Source organism: Coregonus clupeaformis, chromosome 12, assembly GCF_020615455.1.
Source record: "Coregonus clupeaformis isolate EN_2021a chromosome 12, ASM2061545v1, whole genome shotgun sequence".
Lineage (NCBI taxonomy): Eukaryota > Metazoa > Chordata > Actinopteri > Salmoniformes > Salmonidae > Coregonus > Coregonus clupeaformis.
The window spans coordinates 45,564,946-45,583,717 of record NC_059203.1 but is presented as its reverse complement, the minus strand read 5'-3'; the positions used below and the strand labels follow the sequence as shown (position 1 = coordinate 45,583,717).

The window sequence follows — 18,772 nt, the reverse complement described above, 5'->3', positions numbered from 1 at the left end:
TCGCTCGTTGTCTCTGATTGGGGACAATACTTAGGCAGCCTATTGGCACTAGTGGGTTGTGGGATCTTGTTCCGTGTGAGGTTTGTTGTGTGTACCTTAGGACGTCACGTATCGTTGGTTTATTGTTTTGTCGTTGTGTTTATTCATTTAATAAACATGTATGCATATCACGCTGCGCCTTGGTCTGACCCGTCGATGAACGAACGTGACAGTAACGCTAATTCCTTCTATGATAAACGCGAATCCAACCATCACCCCTGGTGAGACAGAACCGCGACTCGTCAGTGAAGAGCACTTTTTGCCAATCCTGTCTGGTCCAGCGACGGTGGGTTTGTGCCCATAGGCGACGTTGTTGCCGGTGATGTCTGGTGAGGACCTGCCTTACAACAGGCCTACAAGCCCTCAGTCCAGCCGCTATCAGCCTATTGCGGACAGTCTAAGCACTGATGGAGGCATTGTGCGTTCCTGGTGTAACTCGGGCAGTTGTTGTTGCCATCCTGTACCTGTCCCGCAGGTGTGATGTTCGGATGTACCGATCCTGTGCAGGTGTTGTTACACGTGGCAGAGTCAGTAGAAAGGCCTCTTTAGTGTCCTACGTTTCGACCGTTCCACAGGTGCATGTTCATTAAATGTTTATGGTTCATTGAACAAGCATGGGAAACAGTGTTTAAACCCTTTACAATGAAGATCTGTGAAGTTATTTGGATTTTTACAAATGATCTTTGAAAGACAGGGTCCTGAAAAAGGGACGTTTCTTTTTTTGCTGAGTTTACAAGGGAAAACAAATAAATAATACAAAAAAAAAGTAAAAAAGAAGAGTGATTAGAAAACAATCTGTCACAATAAAGACGTATTCTATAAGTCTGTGATGATCAGCAAGCTTACCTCCCATTGGATAACTAGTTCTCCTCGCCTTCCTCCTCCTCCACTCACATTACCTGGTGCTAATTCAGGAACTGGACGGACAAAAACAACAACAGTGTCCAATATCAGGGTGTGTATTCCTTGGAGAAAAGGCATGAATTTGAATCCCTACTACTCCGAAACCATACAGAAGCCTTGATATCACTATCATAGTGCCCCTAATTCCAATACGGTTTCCTACATTCACAGAGCAAAGGCTTGGTTTTTATATGTAATTAAATCAGGGTTGATAGTGGCACGAGCGCCAGTGCATGCTACTGCTGTTACTACAGTGTATCACACTGCAGGAGTACTCCTCCCTTGTGATTCAGTGAGCCAGGCAGAACCACTCTGATAACCCACTCAAAATAGACACTTTCAAGTCATTGCCTTATGGCATGCGTGGGTATTTCACACAGCTCCTGTTGATGCTGTTGACATGAATTAATAATGGCAGGATTTCCTGAGTGCTGATGTACACAGCATCTAAATGCTTAAAAGGTTTGATGCCTCCTGCTCGGATAGTTCTAATCTGACGAGCAAAAGTTTAAAGTGTCAATATCCACATGAATAGATAGGCCATGTGGTCTAAACACATGAATAAATTATCTCTCACTTTCTTTTCCTATTAGGTAAATCATTAACATCTGTCTCTGTGTAAGTCAAATTGGAACAGAGCTGATTCTGTCTTCATTAGACGTAATGGCAGGATTTCCTGAGTGCTGATGTACACAGCATCTAAATGCTTAAAAGGTATGATGCCTCCTAATCTGATGAGCAAAAGTTTCAAGTGTCAATATCCACATGGATAGATAGGCCATGTGGTCTAAATACATGAATAAATTATCTCTCACTTTCTTTTCCTATTAGGCAAATCATTAACATCTGTCTCTGTGTCAGTCAAATTGGAACAGAGCTGATTCTGTCTTCATTAGACGTATTTAGCGATGAGAAAGGCACAATAACCAATGGATTGGCTTGAAAAGTGAATGTGGGTTCTATATGGTGAAATTCATCAGGGGCTGTACGGAACACTCAATGCAAAATGAAACTAATCACCGTTAAATTACATTTCCACTGCGGTGTTGATAGATTCACCACAAGAAGAAAGAGGAATGAGAATGTACCTGCTCCTTTTGTTCGAATCTGCTTGGATTGCATGCTGGGCTCTCCAACACCCACATTGTTGATAGCCACCACCCTGAATTCGTAATCCACCCAGGGATTCAAATCTATCACCGTTGCATGAAACATCTGTCCAGGCACAGAATCAGGAACTAGGATTAAAGAATTTAGAATTTAAATACATATTAATTCTCATCCAACAACAAAACACATTCATGTTATCAAAGACTGCCTGTGATACAATTCATGTTAATATAACTTATCCATGAAGGCCCCAAAGATAACGAATGATTAAAAATAAATACTCCTCTTCACATCATTCATCCCCAAAGCTAACTGTTCCCACAGTATTCTGATAGTATAGACATTTTAAAGTGGAAATTACAAATTAACTTCAGAAGCCTTTTTAAACCTCAAATACACTACAAGTTTTACATTTCCTGCATTGCAAGAACATTCTCCTGCAACAGATCAAATTAAGATCCTACATCTGTAAACAGTGTCCGTGAAGGATGGGCTGGCATTGTAGCTACCTGTCCTGACGGCCTGCCAGCCAATGGAGAAGGGGGTCCTGGCCTGGATGCTGTATGTGATAACAGGGCTGTGGTTGTCAGGCCCAGACTCCCAGGAGAGCTGGACAGTGGAGTCAGTGATTTCCCCCACAATAAGGCCCTCTGGGGCACCGGGGGCACCTGAAATAACCAGCAGCACAGGGACAGAACAGGGAGACAAGGACAACCACTGTCAAATAATTATATTGTGTCAGCCAAAACAGGATGGTACGGTTAGAGCAGTTTCATGCAAGGCAGACAAGTCTGCCCACAAAAGAGAGAGACATTTAATATTTCACACAGCAGAGCTAAAGATCCTTCAGTTGATGAGGGGAAACAAAAAAGGATTCCAAAATGAAGGAGAAGAGGAAGATTTATGCATTGATTTTCAGATGCTCCTGTAGTCATTATTTAACACTGAATGAATGTCACCCAGAATAGTTGACTGAAGTAAAGCGAATTAATAGAAAGGGTGATCATGTCTGAGGTTGTCTAATTCCTCTTTAGATGGGTGCTACCCTAGATATGGTATATCTTTATGGGTGCTACAGCGTGCCTGTAATACAAAGTATCATCACAGGGAGGAAGTGCGTGCGTACCTCTGACAATCAGGTCGGCTGCTGCTGAGACACTGTCCACCACGGTGTGTACCATGCACACATACTTCCCAGAATGCTTTAGCTGAATATTCCTGACCATCAGATCACCAGCTGATCCCTGATGACAATAGAACAGAAATAAAAAAACAATACTAGTGTCTCAAAATACAGTCATTCAATATATATTTTTCCAGCTGTGTACCAACTTTTGTACCACTTATACATTATGATAGATGTTTTATCCCCTGTATGCTATTGCAGTAGCAGAAAGACCTAGGTCAGGCTACGTACAACAGTGAGAGAAAAGAGCAGGTAGGAACACTGGAGTGACAATGATATCAACACTCCTTGTGTTAAAAAAAAAAAACTTCCTGAAGTTTAAGAGCTCTGCCAAATGATGCTCACAGTGAAAATGTCAGTGTTATACAGGCCATTTTAGTGCAGGGTATTTGTGTGCTCAGCAGACCAGAGGATAAATCCTGTAGTCAGACAGATTTGTGTGCCTTTGTTCACTGGAGTGTCAGGTGATTTACTCATAAGATCAGCAACAGACTGGGGGTTTTCATCTTAATGTCCACAGGTTTAACCTGGCCAGGTCTCCATGTTAAATGCAATTTTCTTGTCTGACCCCAAGTGCCTTCAGAAAGTATTCATAACCCTTGACTTATTCCACATTTTGTTGTTACAGGCTGAATTCAAAATGGATAAACAATTTTTTTTTTTATCACCCATCTACACACAATACCCCATAATGACAAAGTGAAAACATGTTTTTAGAAATCTTTGCAAATTTACTGAAATACAGAAATATTTTATTTACATTAAGTATTCACACCGCTAAGTCAATACATGTTAGAATCACCTTTGGCAGCGATTACAGCTAGGAAGGAGTCTTTCTGGTAAGTCTCTAAGAGCTTTGCACACCTGGATTGTACAATATTTGCACTTTTTTTTATTCTTCAAGCTCTGTCAAATTGGTTATTTATCATTACGAGACATCAATAGATTTTCAAGCCGATTTAATTCAAAACTGTAACTAGGCCACTCAGGAACAATTCAATGTTATCTTGGTAAGCAACTCCAGTGTATATTTGGCCTTGTTTTGGGCTGAAAGGTGAATTTGTCTCCGAGTGTCTGTTGGAAAGCAGACTGAAGCAGGTTTTCCTCTAGGACTTTTCCTGTGCTTACCACTATTCCGTTTCTTTTTATCCCCCCAAAAACTCCCTAATTCTTGCCGATGACAAGCATACCCATAACCATGATACAGCCACCACCACCATGCTTTATGTGTTGTGTTAGATTTGCCCCAAACATAACGCTTTGCTTTCAGGACATAAAGTTAATTTCTTTGCCAAATTCTTTGCAGTTTTACTTTAGCGCATTACTGCAAACAGGATACATGTTTTGGAATATTTGTATTCTGTATAGGCTTCCTCCTTTTAATACTGTAATTTAGGTTAGTATTGTGGATGTCACGCCTGCACCCGCTCCCCCTCCCTGGCGCTCGAGGACGCCAGGCTGCCCATCATTACGCACATTTGTCACCATCGTTACGCGCATCTGCGCTCATTGGACTCACCTGGACTCCTTCACTTTGTTGATTGCCCCTTCTATATCTGTTGATTGCCCCAGTTTGATCCCCGTGTCTGCATTAATGTCGTTACGTTTCTCCTGTCCAGACGCTGTCTGTGTTTTGTTCCATGTCTTTTATTTATTAAATCATCACCCTGTACTTGCTTCCCGTCTCCCAGCGTCTGTCGAGCCGAGATCGTTACAGTGGAGTAACTACAATTTTGTTGATCCATCCTCAGTTTTCTCCTATCACAGCCATTGAACTCTGTAACTGTTTTAAAGTCACCATTGGCCTCATGGTGAAATCCCTGAGCGGTTTCCTTCCTCTCCGGCAACTGAGTTAGGAAAGACGCCTGTATCTTTGTAGTGACTGGGTGTATTGCTACACCATCCAAAGTATAATTAATAAGTTCACCATGCTCAAAGGGTTATTCAATGTCTGCTTTTCTACCAATAGGTGCCCTTCTTTGCGAGGCATTGGAAAAAACTCCCTGCTCTTTGTGGTTAAATCTGTGTTTGAAATTCACTGCTCGACTAAGGGACCATACAGATAATTGTATGTGTGGGGTACAGAGATGAGGTAGTCATTCAAAAATCATGTTAAACATTATTATTGAGTCCATGCAACTTATGTGACTTGTTAAGCTAATTTTTACTCCTTGCCATAACAAAGGGGTTGTATACTTATTGTCTCAAGACATTTCAGCTTTTCCTTTTTTATTAATTTGTAAAAATTTCAAAAAACATAATTCCACTTTGACATTATGGGGTATTGTGTGTAGGCCAGTGACACAAAATCTCAACTTAATGAATTTTAAATGTAGGTTGTAAAAAGTCAAGGGTGTGAATACTTTCTGAATGCCCTGTAGGTGTTGGTGTACTGTTACTGTACAATTTAGGATGCTTGTGTGCGGAGGTTGTAAATATTCTAACATGTTCATATAAGGTGTAGCTTTACAGTACAAGCTATGAAGCTTGTGAGCAGAGACTACTGTGTGCTGTCTCCTGTACAGTACAGATAGTAGGTACATACCACTCCTATCATCTCAAAGTGGTCCTGTCGGTTGAAATCGATGAGCTTTCCGTTGAAGAACCACCTAAAGGTGGGATCCAGGGAGGAGTCTCGAGACACTTCACATGGCAACACGATGCTCTCTCCCACAGTGGCATCCACACTCAGCGGTGGAACTATTATCTTGGTTGGCTCTATTTGAGAACACAGAAAAACAAACACACAGAATCATGTGTAACTGGACCCATGCTACATGTCTTGAATATTCATATAAACTTGCTGCTAGACAAAATATACTTTAGACAAGATGGTTCAATGCAGAGGCAACCTCCCCTGCTATTAATGTAACAAATTGATCTTAATTTGCTCCACTTCTCTTCCTCTCAACCCTATTACATGTGTTTTTTTATGGATATAGTCTTGAGACTGAACAATTCAACTAAATGCAATCATTGTGTCAAATTAAGAAAAAAATGAATAATCCATGTATAACCATCAGTTATTAAAACAGCCAAATCGAAAACTGCAGCAGCAGCTCTTTTTAAATTAACATGCAATGTCTGACTTGGATGGAACAGAACATCTCTCTCCTCACTACTATAGATATAGGGATTTTCTACCCTCCGCTGTGTGAACAATAACTCACAGCTGACAAAACCAAGGATGAGTTATGTTTCTGTCAAACCAGCAGGAACATAAAACAACTATACATTTCATTATCAATTTCATGCTTGGCTTAGTATTTTTTTTCTCTAAACAGGTTTAAACCATCTGCTTAAAAGGTAGTGAAATCTGTGTCCGGAAAAGTACCTTTCACCACCAGAGTGCCAGTACTGCTTGATGTCCCAAAGGGGTTCCTGGCCACACAGGTGTACCTCCCTCCGTCTGATTCGCTGATGTTGCTGATACGGAGAGTTCCATCCTCCATGATGGTCCGTCTGACAAGAATTAAAGAACAGACAACTGTTGTTATCAGGATCAATAATTATTTGATAGCCCTCACTGGGTTATATAGGGATTATAAATACTATATTAGTGATTGATAAATGATGAAAACATACAATTACATCAATACCTTCATATCACATCCATTCCTATATCCATGTTGTAGTTTGAATGACAACTATTTCATGAATAAAAACGTAATTATCTGGAAGATTGAATTCTCTACAAGCACATTTGCAGAGAGCAATTATCTTAGTTGAAGCAGAACAGATTTGTTGTAGAGTTGCCATGCTATTGACAGCACAAAATATTAAATGCATATTTTAATAGGATCCACAGCGGGACACTAAGACAAAAATGAGAACAGAGAAGAGAGCAGAGTAAAGGAGAGAGATGATTCACTAACAAGAATCTTTACCTGCAGCCTTATCATTATTATAATTTTTTTAACATGTGAGTGATTCCTCAAATAACCAGGACAAAAAAAGACCATGGTTTTAGAAATGTTCACAAACTGCAATCCATAGAATGGTCCTTTGGAGGGATGTTGACATACACCTTCCTAATATTGAGTTGCAACCCCTTTTTCCGTCAGAACAGCCTCAATTTGTCGGCGGGATGGATTCTACAAAGTGTCGAAGGTGTTCCACAGGGATGCTGGTCCGTGTTGACGTTAATGCTTCCCACAGTTGTGCCAAGTTGGCTGGATGTCCTTTGGGTGGTGGACCATTCTTGATTCACACGGGAAACTGTTGAGCGTGAATAACCCAGCAGCGTTGCAGTTCTTGACACACTCAAACCAGTGCACCTGGCACCTACTACCATACCCCGTTCAAAGGCACTTAAATATTTTGTCTTGCCCATTCACACTCTGAATGGCACACATACAAAATCCATGTCTCAATTGTCTCAAGGCTTACAAATCCTTCTTTAACCTGTCTCCTCCCCTTAATCTACACTGATAGATGTTCCTAATGTTTTGTACACTATATTTGACATTTGAATCTAATTTGGCATATTTACGACATAATGTTTCATCTGTAGGTACGAGTAAGCAAGAATTGGTGGCATATGAAGCTTTACCGCTTGCTCCATACCATTTATTTTAAACATTAATTTATGAATATTGAAAATATATGCAGCACCAGTCAAAAGTTTGGACACACCTACTCTTCAAGGGTTTTTCTTTATTTGTACTATTTTTTACATTGTAGAATAATAGTGAAGACATCAAAACTATGAAATAACACATATGGAATCATGTAGTAACCAAAAAGTGATAAACAAATCAGTGTATATATATTTGAGAATCTTCAAATAGCCACCCTTTGCCTTGATGACAGCTTTGCACACTCTTGGCATTCTCTCAACCAGCTTCATGAGGAATGCTTTTCCAACAGTTTTCAAGGAGTTCCGACATATGTTGAGCACTTGTTGGCTGCTTTTCCTTCACTCTGCGGTCCAACTCATCCCAAAACATCTCAATTGGGTTGAGGTCGGGTGATTGTGGAGGCCAGGTCATCTGATGCAGCACTCCATCACTCTCCTCAGTCAAATAGCCCTTACACAGCCTGGATGTGTGTTTTGGGTCATTGTCCTGTTGAAAAACAAATTAGAATCCCACTAAGCGCAAACCAAATGGGATGGCATATCTCTGCAGAATGCTGTGGTAGCCATTCTGGTTAAGTGTGCCTTGAATTCTAAATAAATCACAGACAGTGTCACCAGCAAAGCACCCCCACACCATCACACCTCCTCCTCCATGCTTCATGGTGGGAAGCACACATGCAGAGATCATCCGTTCACCTACTCTGCGTCTCCCAAAGACACGGCGGTTGGAACCAAAAATCTCCAATTTGGACTCATCAGACCAAAGGACAGATTTCCACCGGTCTAATGTCCATTGCTCGTGTTTCTTGGCCCAAGCAAGTCTCTTCTTCTTATTGGTGTCCTTTAGTACTGGTTTCTTTGCAGCAATTCAACCATGAAGGCCTGATTCACACAGTCTCCTCTGAACAGTTGATGTTGAGATGTGTCTGTTACTTGAACTCTGTGAAACATTTATTTGGGCTGCAATTTCTGAGGTGCAGTTAACTCTAATTAACTTATCCTCTGCAGCAGAACTCTGGGTCTTCCTTTCCTGTGGCGGTCCTCATGAGAGCCAGTTTCATCATAGCGCTTGATGGTTTTTGCGACTGCACTTGAAGAAACTTTCAAAGTTCTTGAAATGTTCTGGATTGACTGACCTTCATGTCTTAAAGTAATGATGGACTGTCATTTCTCTTTGCTATTTGAGCTGTTCTTGCCATAATATGGACTTGGTATTTTACCAAATAGGGCTATCTTCTGTATACCACTCCTACCTTGTCACAACACAACTGATTGGCCCGAACGCATTAAGAAGGAAAGAAATTCCACAAATTAACTTTTAACAAGGCCCACCTGTTAATTGAAATGCATTCCAGGTGACTACCTCATGAAGCCGGTTGAGAGAATGCCAAGCGTGTGCAAAGCTGTCATCAAGGGAAAGGGTGGCTATTTGAAGAATCTCATATATAAAATATATTTTGATTTGTTTAACACTTTTCTGTTTACTACATGATTCCATATGTGTTATTGCATAGTTTTGATGTCTTCACTATTTTTCTACAATGTAGAAAATAGTAAAAAGAAAAGAAAAACCCTGGAATTAGTAGGTGTGTCCAAACTTTTGACTGGTAGTGTACATGAATACAGAAAAAACACAATTTTAAATCTGGCAATTTTTTCTATATATTGTTGAACATAATATACTCTACAGACATATCAAAATTCCAGAGTGCGATCTCTGGTATTTTTAAAGTTCTGGCCAATTTTATGCAGAGAATATGGCATAGTAGGCAATGTAACCAATCACAACCCTCCTTTTACTTGTATAATTGCACATTCTGCATATCACCAGCAGAGGGCCACCACTTTGAATCAATTTTCACATTCACTCTGTTGGTAAAATAAAAAGATAGACATTTAAATATTACTTGTATTACAGAGCATGCAGTAAAGCTTCATATGACACCAATTTTTGCTTTGTAGCACCTACAGATGAAACATTGTCTTAAAGGAGGCCTGGGTAAGACCAAAATGTCATAAATATGCCAACTTTGATGAATAATTATAATTATTATATGCTTTTAGATACAAATGTCAAAAATATGTCAAAAATCCTTCCTCCAAAGGACCATTCTATGTATTCAATTTCGTGAAAATCCTGCAATTATTTTGTCCTGGTTTCATAAGGAATGACTCATGTGTGAGATCCTATTGAAACACTAAAAGTCATTTCCAAAAGGTAATGAAAGCAGATATGACTAGAGAGCCGTCTCTCTTGTAGCTGGTTGTATGGACTCAGTGAAAAACCAAGGGAACTCGAGCAACAATGGTTAAAAGGCACATGACGGAAATACAAATCAGGGACGATTTAGAGCTGGGTTCTACATGGAACCAAAAATAGTTATCCTATGGAGACAGCCGAAGAACCCTTTTGGAACCCTTTTTTCTAAGAGTGTACTTTTGGATTATTACCGTACCCTTAGAACTACTACTACTACTACTTTGAATGTTGTAACTATCAATTGTAACCATCCATTGTAGTCAATATAAGCAGACTTACAGTATTTCATTGCAAACTTCACATTTCTCTAGTATAGGCTACTTATCGTGACAGCAAAATGTGACTAGTTTCAGGAAACTAGGCGTATGTCGCACGTCACTACTTCACAGGAGCGTAATTTGAACGTAAACATTTATATATTTTATCAAAATGCTTGTTGGGCAGAAATGCCTTCTGGAACGTGAACTTTCATGTGCCTTAATAACAAACTTGTATTCCATCCATAAATACGAATACAATTGTAAAACACAGGAACCTTCCCGCTAGCCATGATTGGCTGAGATAATGGATGGGCTGGACATGCTGGGAGATGAGTTTGGATTGGTCTGCCATGTAGCATGCTTCTGTCTATAACGTGAGCTGTTCAGTATGTGTTGACAGTCCTTTCTACCACGCCATTTTTTAAAGATATAACGTTAGCCATCGAGAACTACAAAAGTTATGCTACTTTTCTCAACAACTTTGATGCCCTGAATTTAGCGGGTACTATCGACAGATCAGTTGGAAAAAGTGATGGGCTACTTTCTGCACACGCCACGGTCAGTGTGAACCTGAGTGACTTGACACAATGCTGGCCAAACAAGATGTAGCTACAAACAAAACAGAGTTAAATGGTTCCAGTCTGCCATGAAGCGTTCATCCATGTATACGGGTAAGAGTCTAGCTACATTTTCAGATATAAGTTTCACATTTTGTCAGAAAGTCGTTTTTATTGCAAGTTAAAGCCTACTGTTAGTTAGCTAGCAAACGTTAGCTTGCTGGCTCGCTAGCTAACGTTACGTGTATGATCTGTGTAGTAATATTATTCGAATCAGAAATACATTTGCATTGCTAGTTATAGCCTAATGTTAGCTAGCTAACATTGAACCTAGTTTGTTAGCTTTAGCTACCTGCAGATTCATACTACAGCTATGACAATGTTTGTATTGGCAGTAGTATGAGTTGAGATTATGCCGGTTCATTGTTTAGATAGCTAGCTACCTAGCTAGCTACATGTCTAAACAAAAGACTCCACTTCGGCTGGATTATTACATGACCCATCAAATTAGCCAGGTGTGTCTGGGGGTGATTACGGCCATCTACTGTATTTCATGAACATGTGTACATGTCTAGACAATAGTGACCCATCCACTTAGCTAGATGTGGCTGGGGGGTGGTTATAGCATTTCCTTCACATGACCCATCAATTTAGACAAGTGTGTCAGGTAAGCGTCATCTAATAATGAAATATTTTTATCTGGACACTTTCTGTTTTTGATATTGCTACTATGCAAGTAACCACTTCACTGTACCATTTACACCTTCTGTATCCTGTGCATGTGACGAATAAACTTACATTTTATTTGATATAGCGTGTGTTTACCACATGGCCTCACATGTGAATCATTAAAGAGATGGGTGGGGCTAAGGCTTAAGAGGGTGTGAACGATGCTGAATGGGTGTAGACAAAGAAGAGCTCTCCAGTAGGTGTACCAAAATATTCAAGGACCATTTTCTCAAAAGTGGGGATACAAGTTGATCAACTTTCAAAGTAGAATTACTTTCCAATTGTTCCTCAGCTGTAGTGTATAATATAAAATTTTCTAGCTCTGAGTCTCTACATTTATCCAATGTAAAAAACACAATTTCAAATTTCACCGAATCGAGGTTGTCGGTCACATATTGACTTAATCTATTTGTGACATTTACATTTGACATTTTAGTAATTTAGCAGACGCTCTTATCCAGAGCGACTTACAGTTAGTGAGTGCATACATTTTCCATACTCCCCAAATATGTAAAGTGGAAGTTTCACAAACAAACTAGATTAAAAAGTGGTTTACTTTATACAGTTGAAGTCGGAAGTTTACATACACCTTAGCCAAATACATTTAAACTCAGTTTTTCACAATTCCTGAAATGTAATCCTAGTAAAAATTCCCTGTTTTAGGTCAGTTAGGATCACCACTTTATTTTAAGAATGTGAAATGTCAGAATAATAGTAGAGAGAATGATTTATTTCAGCTTTTATTTCTTTCATCACATTCCCAGTGGGTCAGAAGTTTACATACACTCAATTAGTATTTGGTAGCATTGCCTTTAAATTGTTTAACTTGGGTCAAATGATTCAGGTAGCCTTCCACAAGCTTCCCACAATAAGTTGGGTGCATTTTGGCCCATTCCTCCTGACAGAGCTGGTGTAACTGAGTCAGGTTTGTAGGCCTCCTTTCTCGCACACGCTTTTTCAGTTCTGCCCACAACCTTTCTATAGGGTTGAGGTCAGGGCTTTGTGATGGCCAATACCTTGACTTTGTTGTCCTTAAGCCATTTTGCCACAACTTTGGAAGTATGCTTGGGGTCATTGTCCATTAGGAAGACCCATTTGCAACCAAGCTTTAACTTCCTGACTGATGTCTTGAGATGTTGCTTCAATATATCCACATAGTTTCCCTTCCTCATGATGCCATCTATTTTGTGAAGTGCACCAGTCCCTCCTGCAGCAAAGCACCCACACATCATGATGCTGCCACCCCCGTGCTTCACGGTTGGGATGGTGTTCTTCGGGCTGCAAGCTACCCCCTTTTTCCTCCAAACATAACGATGGTCATTATGGCCAAACAGTTCTATTTTTGTTTAATCAGACCAGAGGACATTTCTCAAAAAAAGTACGATCTTTGTCCCCATGTGCAGTTGCAAACCGTAGTCTGGCTTTCTTATGGCGGTTTTGGAGCAGTGGCTTCTTCCTTGCTGAGCTGCCTTTCAGGTTATGTCAATATAGGACTTATTTTACTGTGGATATAGATGCTTTTGTACCTGTTTCCTCCAGCATCTTCACAAGGTCCTCCTGTTGTTCTGGGATTGATTTGCATTTTTCGTACCAAAGTACGTTCATCTCTAGGAGACAGAACGCGTCTCCTTCCTGAGCGGTATGATGGCTGCATGGTCCCATGGTGTTTATACTTGCGTACTATTGTTTGTACAGATGAACGTGGTACCTTCAGTCGTTTGGAAATTGCTCCCAAGGATGAACCAGACTTGTGGAGGCCTACAATTGTTTTCTGAGGTATTGGCTGATTTCTTTTGATTTTCCCATGATGTCAAGCAAAGAGGCACTGAGTTTGAAGGTTGGCCTTGAAATACATCCACAGGTACACCTCCAATTGACTCAAATTATGTCAATTAGCCTATCAGAAGCTTCTAAAGCCATGACATCATTTTCTGGAATTTTCCAAGCTGTTTAAAGGCACAGTCAACTTAGTGTATGTAAACTTCTGACCCACTGGAATTGTGATACAGTGAATTATAAGTGAAATAATCTGTCTGTAAACAATTGTTGGAAAAAGTACTTGTGTCATGCACAATGTAGATGTCCTAACCGATTTGCCAAAACTATAGTTTGTTAACATGAAATTTGTGGAGTGCTTGAAAAACGAGTTTTAATGACTCCAACCTAAGTGTATGTAAACTTCCGACTTCAACTGTACATCACAAAAGCAACCTCATAACACAGCAGTGGTTTCTATTCATTGTTTGCCATATTCCACAAACACCAGAGGCCACGGGGTGTCTAATGCTTCTACGTTATTTTCTAATCTAACAAAATGTAAACACATGCATAAATGATGCTGAGAACTCCTAGCTATCATGACCTTCTGTTTCAGCAAATCAAACACAAAGGCTGTGAGCTGCAAGCTCAGAAATCAAACAATTTCACTGCAGCTCTTAAAAATAAATATGTATTCACTCCAGCTGAGCTGAGACCCAGAGAGCATGTCTGACACAGGGTGCTTTGCGCTGATTTATTGACAAAAATATCAAACATTGAGTGATGGAGGCGCGCTGAGAACATGACCTGAGGGGCAATGAGCTGCAAAACAAATACAAACGTAAAGAACTATCTGCTTTAAGAAAGAAACGCCGTTCCACGCCGTGCATTTTCTATTCTCGTCCAGATGCACAGCCTGTGTAATCACTTCTTTCTCCTTTTCCCCATGACCGCTCCGTGGAATATGATACAGTAACTAATCAATCGCTCTGCTCACATGTTGAGGCAGGTCCACTGAGTTACGGAAATACTATGGAAATGTGGCAGCACATATTGATTCGGGACACAGCCCTAAAGCAGGACACTAAGGAGAATAACATAGCAGTATCACCAAGGCTCCTGTTCACAATCTGTCTGACTCAACCACACCACCCAAATTAAAGATGCAGAATTGGAGGGAGTATATTCCAGGGTGTGAGAGGAGTACACTAAACAGAATACTGCTGGTGATAATAAGCTCTCACCTTTTCCCCCTCTCCTTCTCTCAACCACTAACTCACACCCACTCACCCTCACTCACACACACACGCACACACAAACGAACACACAAACGAACACACACACACACACATACAGAAGCTACTGTATAGCGGCTGACTGAGATTAGAGAGTAAATCATAACATGGGTAGGCGGTAGTATACTGGACATACACTGAGTATACCAAACATTAAGAACACCTTCCTAATATTGAGTTGCACGCAGAACAGCCTCAATTCGTCGGGGCATGGACTCTACAAGTTGTCGAAAGCGTTCCACAGGGATGCTGGCCCATGTTGATTCCAATGCTTCCCACAGTTGTGTAAAGTTGGCTGGATGTCCTTTGGGTGGTGGACTATTCTTGATACACACAGGAAACTGTTGAGCGTGAAAAATCCAGCAGCGTTGCAGTTCTTGACACAAACTGGTGCGCCTGGCACCTACTACCATATCCCGTTCAAAGGCACTTAAAATATTTTGTCTTGCCCATTCACCCTCTGAATGGCACACATACACAATCCATGTCTCAATTGTCTCAAGGCTTAAACATCCTTCTTCAATCTGTCTCCTCCCCTTCATCTACACTGATTGAAGTGGATTGAACAAGTGACATCAATTAAGGGATCATAGCTTTCACCTGAATTCACCTGGTCAGTCTATGTCATGGAAAGAGCAGGTGTTCTTGATGTTTTGTATACTCAGTGTATTATTCTCCAGCCCTCTCCAACCCTGTTCCTGGAGAGCTACCCTCCTGCAGGTCCTCACTTCAAACCCAGTTGCAACTAACCTGGCTCAGCTTATCAACCAGCTAATTCCTACAATCAGGTGCGCTAGATTAGGGTTGGAGCGAAAACCTACAGGACGGTAGCTCTCCAGGAACAGGGCTGTAGAGGCCTGCTCCAGCCATTGGTCCACAGCGTACTCTTGGCGGAGCCTTTCTCCCAGACGACTGCAGGGCCACATACAGTACAGTAATTGACATTAGGTTAGCGTATCTTCAGCTGCAGGGCCATGCAGCAGTGACACTGTCCACACAACCCTTCTGGGGCTATGACCCGTACCTCAAATTAACTTGTGAGCTGTGAACCTGTGTAGCTGTGAGGCTTGCATGAGCGGTTACAAGGAAGCATCTATAGCCACTGCTGAATACAACATTGAAAGACCAAGGTCATAATCAACATAAAGCCCCTACCATAACTGTCATGGTGTTGTACAGAACAACCCTGAATGCAGAGACATACAGAGAGTGATAAAGGCAAGGTCTTTGACATCTCTATTGAACTTCAAGCAAAAGAGAGGGTGTTAGCAAAAAGCCCCCTCACCACAGCAACGTCAGTCCCCTTAAGTAGAGACATAGCGTTGAGTCCTAGAGACTAGCACGGCCCCAGGAGAAGGGCTCTTTTACACGTGCCATCAATGGCATGAGCAGTGATAAGTACGGTTACTACGACTGTTACTGTACCTCTTGCTGTCCTTCAGAAACTCTCCCCCTCTCCGCCAGGAGATAGAGGCCCTAGGGGACGCATGGGGACGGCACTCCATGATCACCTCCCCCCCTCTCTGGATCAGCATGGACTTCTTCACAGGACTGTTGGAGAAGTCGGGTGAAGAGGCTGCATGGGGAACAGAACAAACCCTGTTGCTACCCTTCTGTTCTCTTTGACGAGGCACATCAGCTAGCTATCGCATGTACTGTATGCATTAGCCAAACTGTCAAAATCATCCTAGTTAATTACAGTGGGGAAAAAAAGTATTTAGTCAGCCACCAATTGTGCAAGTTCTCCCACTTAAAAAGATGAGAGAGGCCTGTAATTTCCATCATAGGTACACGTCAACTATGACAGACAAAATGAGAAAAAAAATTCCAGAAAATCACATTGTAGGATTTTTAATGAATTTATTTGCAAATTATGGCGGAAAATAAGTATTTGGTCACCTACAAACAAGCAAGATTTCTGGCTCTCACAGACCTGTAACTTCTTCTTTAAGAGGCTCCTCTGTCCTCCACTCGTTACCTGTATTAATGGCACCTGTTTGAACTTGTTATCAGTATAAAAAACACCTGTCCACAACCTCAAACAGTCACACTCCAAACTCCACTATGGCCAAGACCAAAGAGCTGTCAAAGGACACCAGAAACAAAATTGTAGACCTGCACCAGACTGGGAAGACTGAATCTGCAATAGGTAAGCAGCTTGGTTTGAAGAAATCAACTGTGGGAGCAATTATTAGGAAATGGAAGACATACAAGACCACTGATAATCTCCCCTCGATCTGGGGCTCCAAGCAAGATCTCACCCCGTGGGGTCAAAATGATCACAAGAACGGTGAGCAAAAATCCCAGAACCACACGGGGGGACCTAGTGAATGACCTGCAGAGAGCTGGGACCAAAGTAACAAAGCCTACCATCAGTAACACACTACGCCGCCAGGAACTCAAATCCTGCAGTGCCAGACGTGTCCCCCTGCTTAAGCCAGTACATGTCCAGGCCCGTCTGAAGTTTGCTAGAGTGCATTTGGATGATCCAGAAGAGGATTGGGAGAATGTCATATGGTCAGATGAAACCAAAATAGAACTTTTTGGTAAAAACTCAACTCGTCGTGTTTGGAGGACAAAGAATGCTGAGTTGCATCCAAATAACACCATACCTACTGTGAAGCATGGGGGTCGAAACATCATGCTTTGGGGCTGTTTTTCTGCAAAGGGACCAGGACGACTGATCCATGTAAAGGAAAGAATGAATGGGGCCATGTATCGTGAGATTTTGAGTGAAAACCTCCTTCCATCAGCAAGGGCATTGAAGATGAAACGTGGCTGGGTCTTTCAGCATGACAATGATCCCAAACACACCGCCCGGGCAACGAAGGAGTGGATTCGTAAGAAGCATTTCAAGGTCCTGGAGTGGCCTAGCCAGTCTCCAGATCTCAACCCCATAGAAAATCTTTGGAGGGAGTTGAAAGTCTGTGTTGCACAGCGACAGCCCCAAAACATCACTGCTCTAGAGGAGATCTGCATGGAGGAATGGGCCAAAATACCAGCAACAGTGTGTGAAAACCTTGTGAACTCTTACAGAAAACGTTTGACCTGTATCATTGCCAACAAAGGGAATATAACAAAGTATTGAGAAACTTTTGTTATTGACCAAATACTTATTTTCCACCATAATTTGCAAATCAATTCATAAAAAATCCTACAATGTGATTTTCTGGAAAAAAAATTCTCATTTTGTCTGTCATAGTTGACGTGTACCTATGATGAAAATTACAGGCCTCTCTCATCTTTTTAAGTGGGATAACTTGCACAATTGGTGGCTGACTAAATACTTTTTTTCCCCACTGTATATAAATTGTATTTCATGAAAAACCACTGGTTGGCTTTCTTTATCAAGTAAATATGTAAATGTAGCTAAAACCATGGCTCAGCTAATATTCACTGGTTCTGTTAATTTTCTTCTGGAGTTGGTTCTGCCTACTGACAGTGATACTACACAAATGTCTTGACCTTGCGGTGTCTCTGACTTCAACTTTCTAAACAAGACAGAACAAATACTCCAGACTAGAGTCCTCCAGACATGCTTACCTACAACCTTGAGTTCAGCGCTGGCATAGATGGCTCCATGTTCATTCTCTGCCAGACACTGGTACATCCCAGAGTCCAACAGGTTGATCCTGGATACGGCCAATCGTCCACCTTCTACCAGTATCCTGTCCTGGTGACAAGAGCGATACATCCTCAATATCACACCTTAGTATGTGATGTGTGATAAAACTCAACATATAAATTGATACTTTTATAAATGTATAACCTAGGAAGATCAGTATCTGAACAATACAAATGTTCACACAAACTGTCAACAATAATTTTAATATTTTGGTCATGTAGATTTAGCAGAAACAAATGTCAATCAGGATTTTTCTGCAGTGTAATTTGGATATCATCTATCTTATGATAGTGTGACCTTTGCAGCAAACCTTGTGATGGGTAGACTTTTGAAATGAAAACCGGCTTAATGTTTGATCTCATGTCTTTGATCTGAGATGAAAAAGGGGTCTTAAGATGGGTAGAATAGTTCTTAATGGAATATGACAATGACACATAAAAATGCTAAGTACAATGTTAGCAAGTCATTCTC

At 41.0% G+C, this 18,772-nt stretch overlaps 1 protein-coding gene across 1 annotated transcript in view; it reads right to left on the bottom strand.

Annotated features, from left to right (window-relative positions):
- The window catches only part of LOC121578285 (contactin-4), an 89,294-nt gene that overhangs the window by 9,089 nt on the left and 61,433 nt on the right, over window positions 1-18,772 (bottom strand). Inside the window, exons 10-17 of the mRNA XM_041892553.2 lie at window positions 18,220-18,349; window positions 16,102-16,252; window positions 6,573-6,700; window positions 5,784-5,956; window positions 3,179-3,296; window positions 2,562-2,720; window positions 2,031-2,180; window positions 886-956 (exon numbers count right to left, since the gene is read on the bottom strand). Coding sequence (XP_041748487.1) covers window positions 886-956; window positions 2,031-2,180; window positions 2,562-2,720; window positions 3,179-3,296; window positions 5,784-5,956; window positions 6,573-6,700; window positions 16,102-16,252; window positions 18,220-18,349 — 1,080 coding nt within the window. The remainder of the gene's footprint in view (window positions 1-885; window positions 957-2,030; window positions 2,181-2,561; window positions 2,721-3,178; window positions 3,297-5,783; window positions 5,957-6,572; window positions 6,701-16,101; window positions 16,253-18,219; window positions 18,350-18,772) is intronic.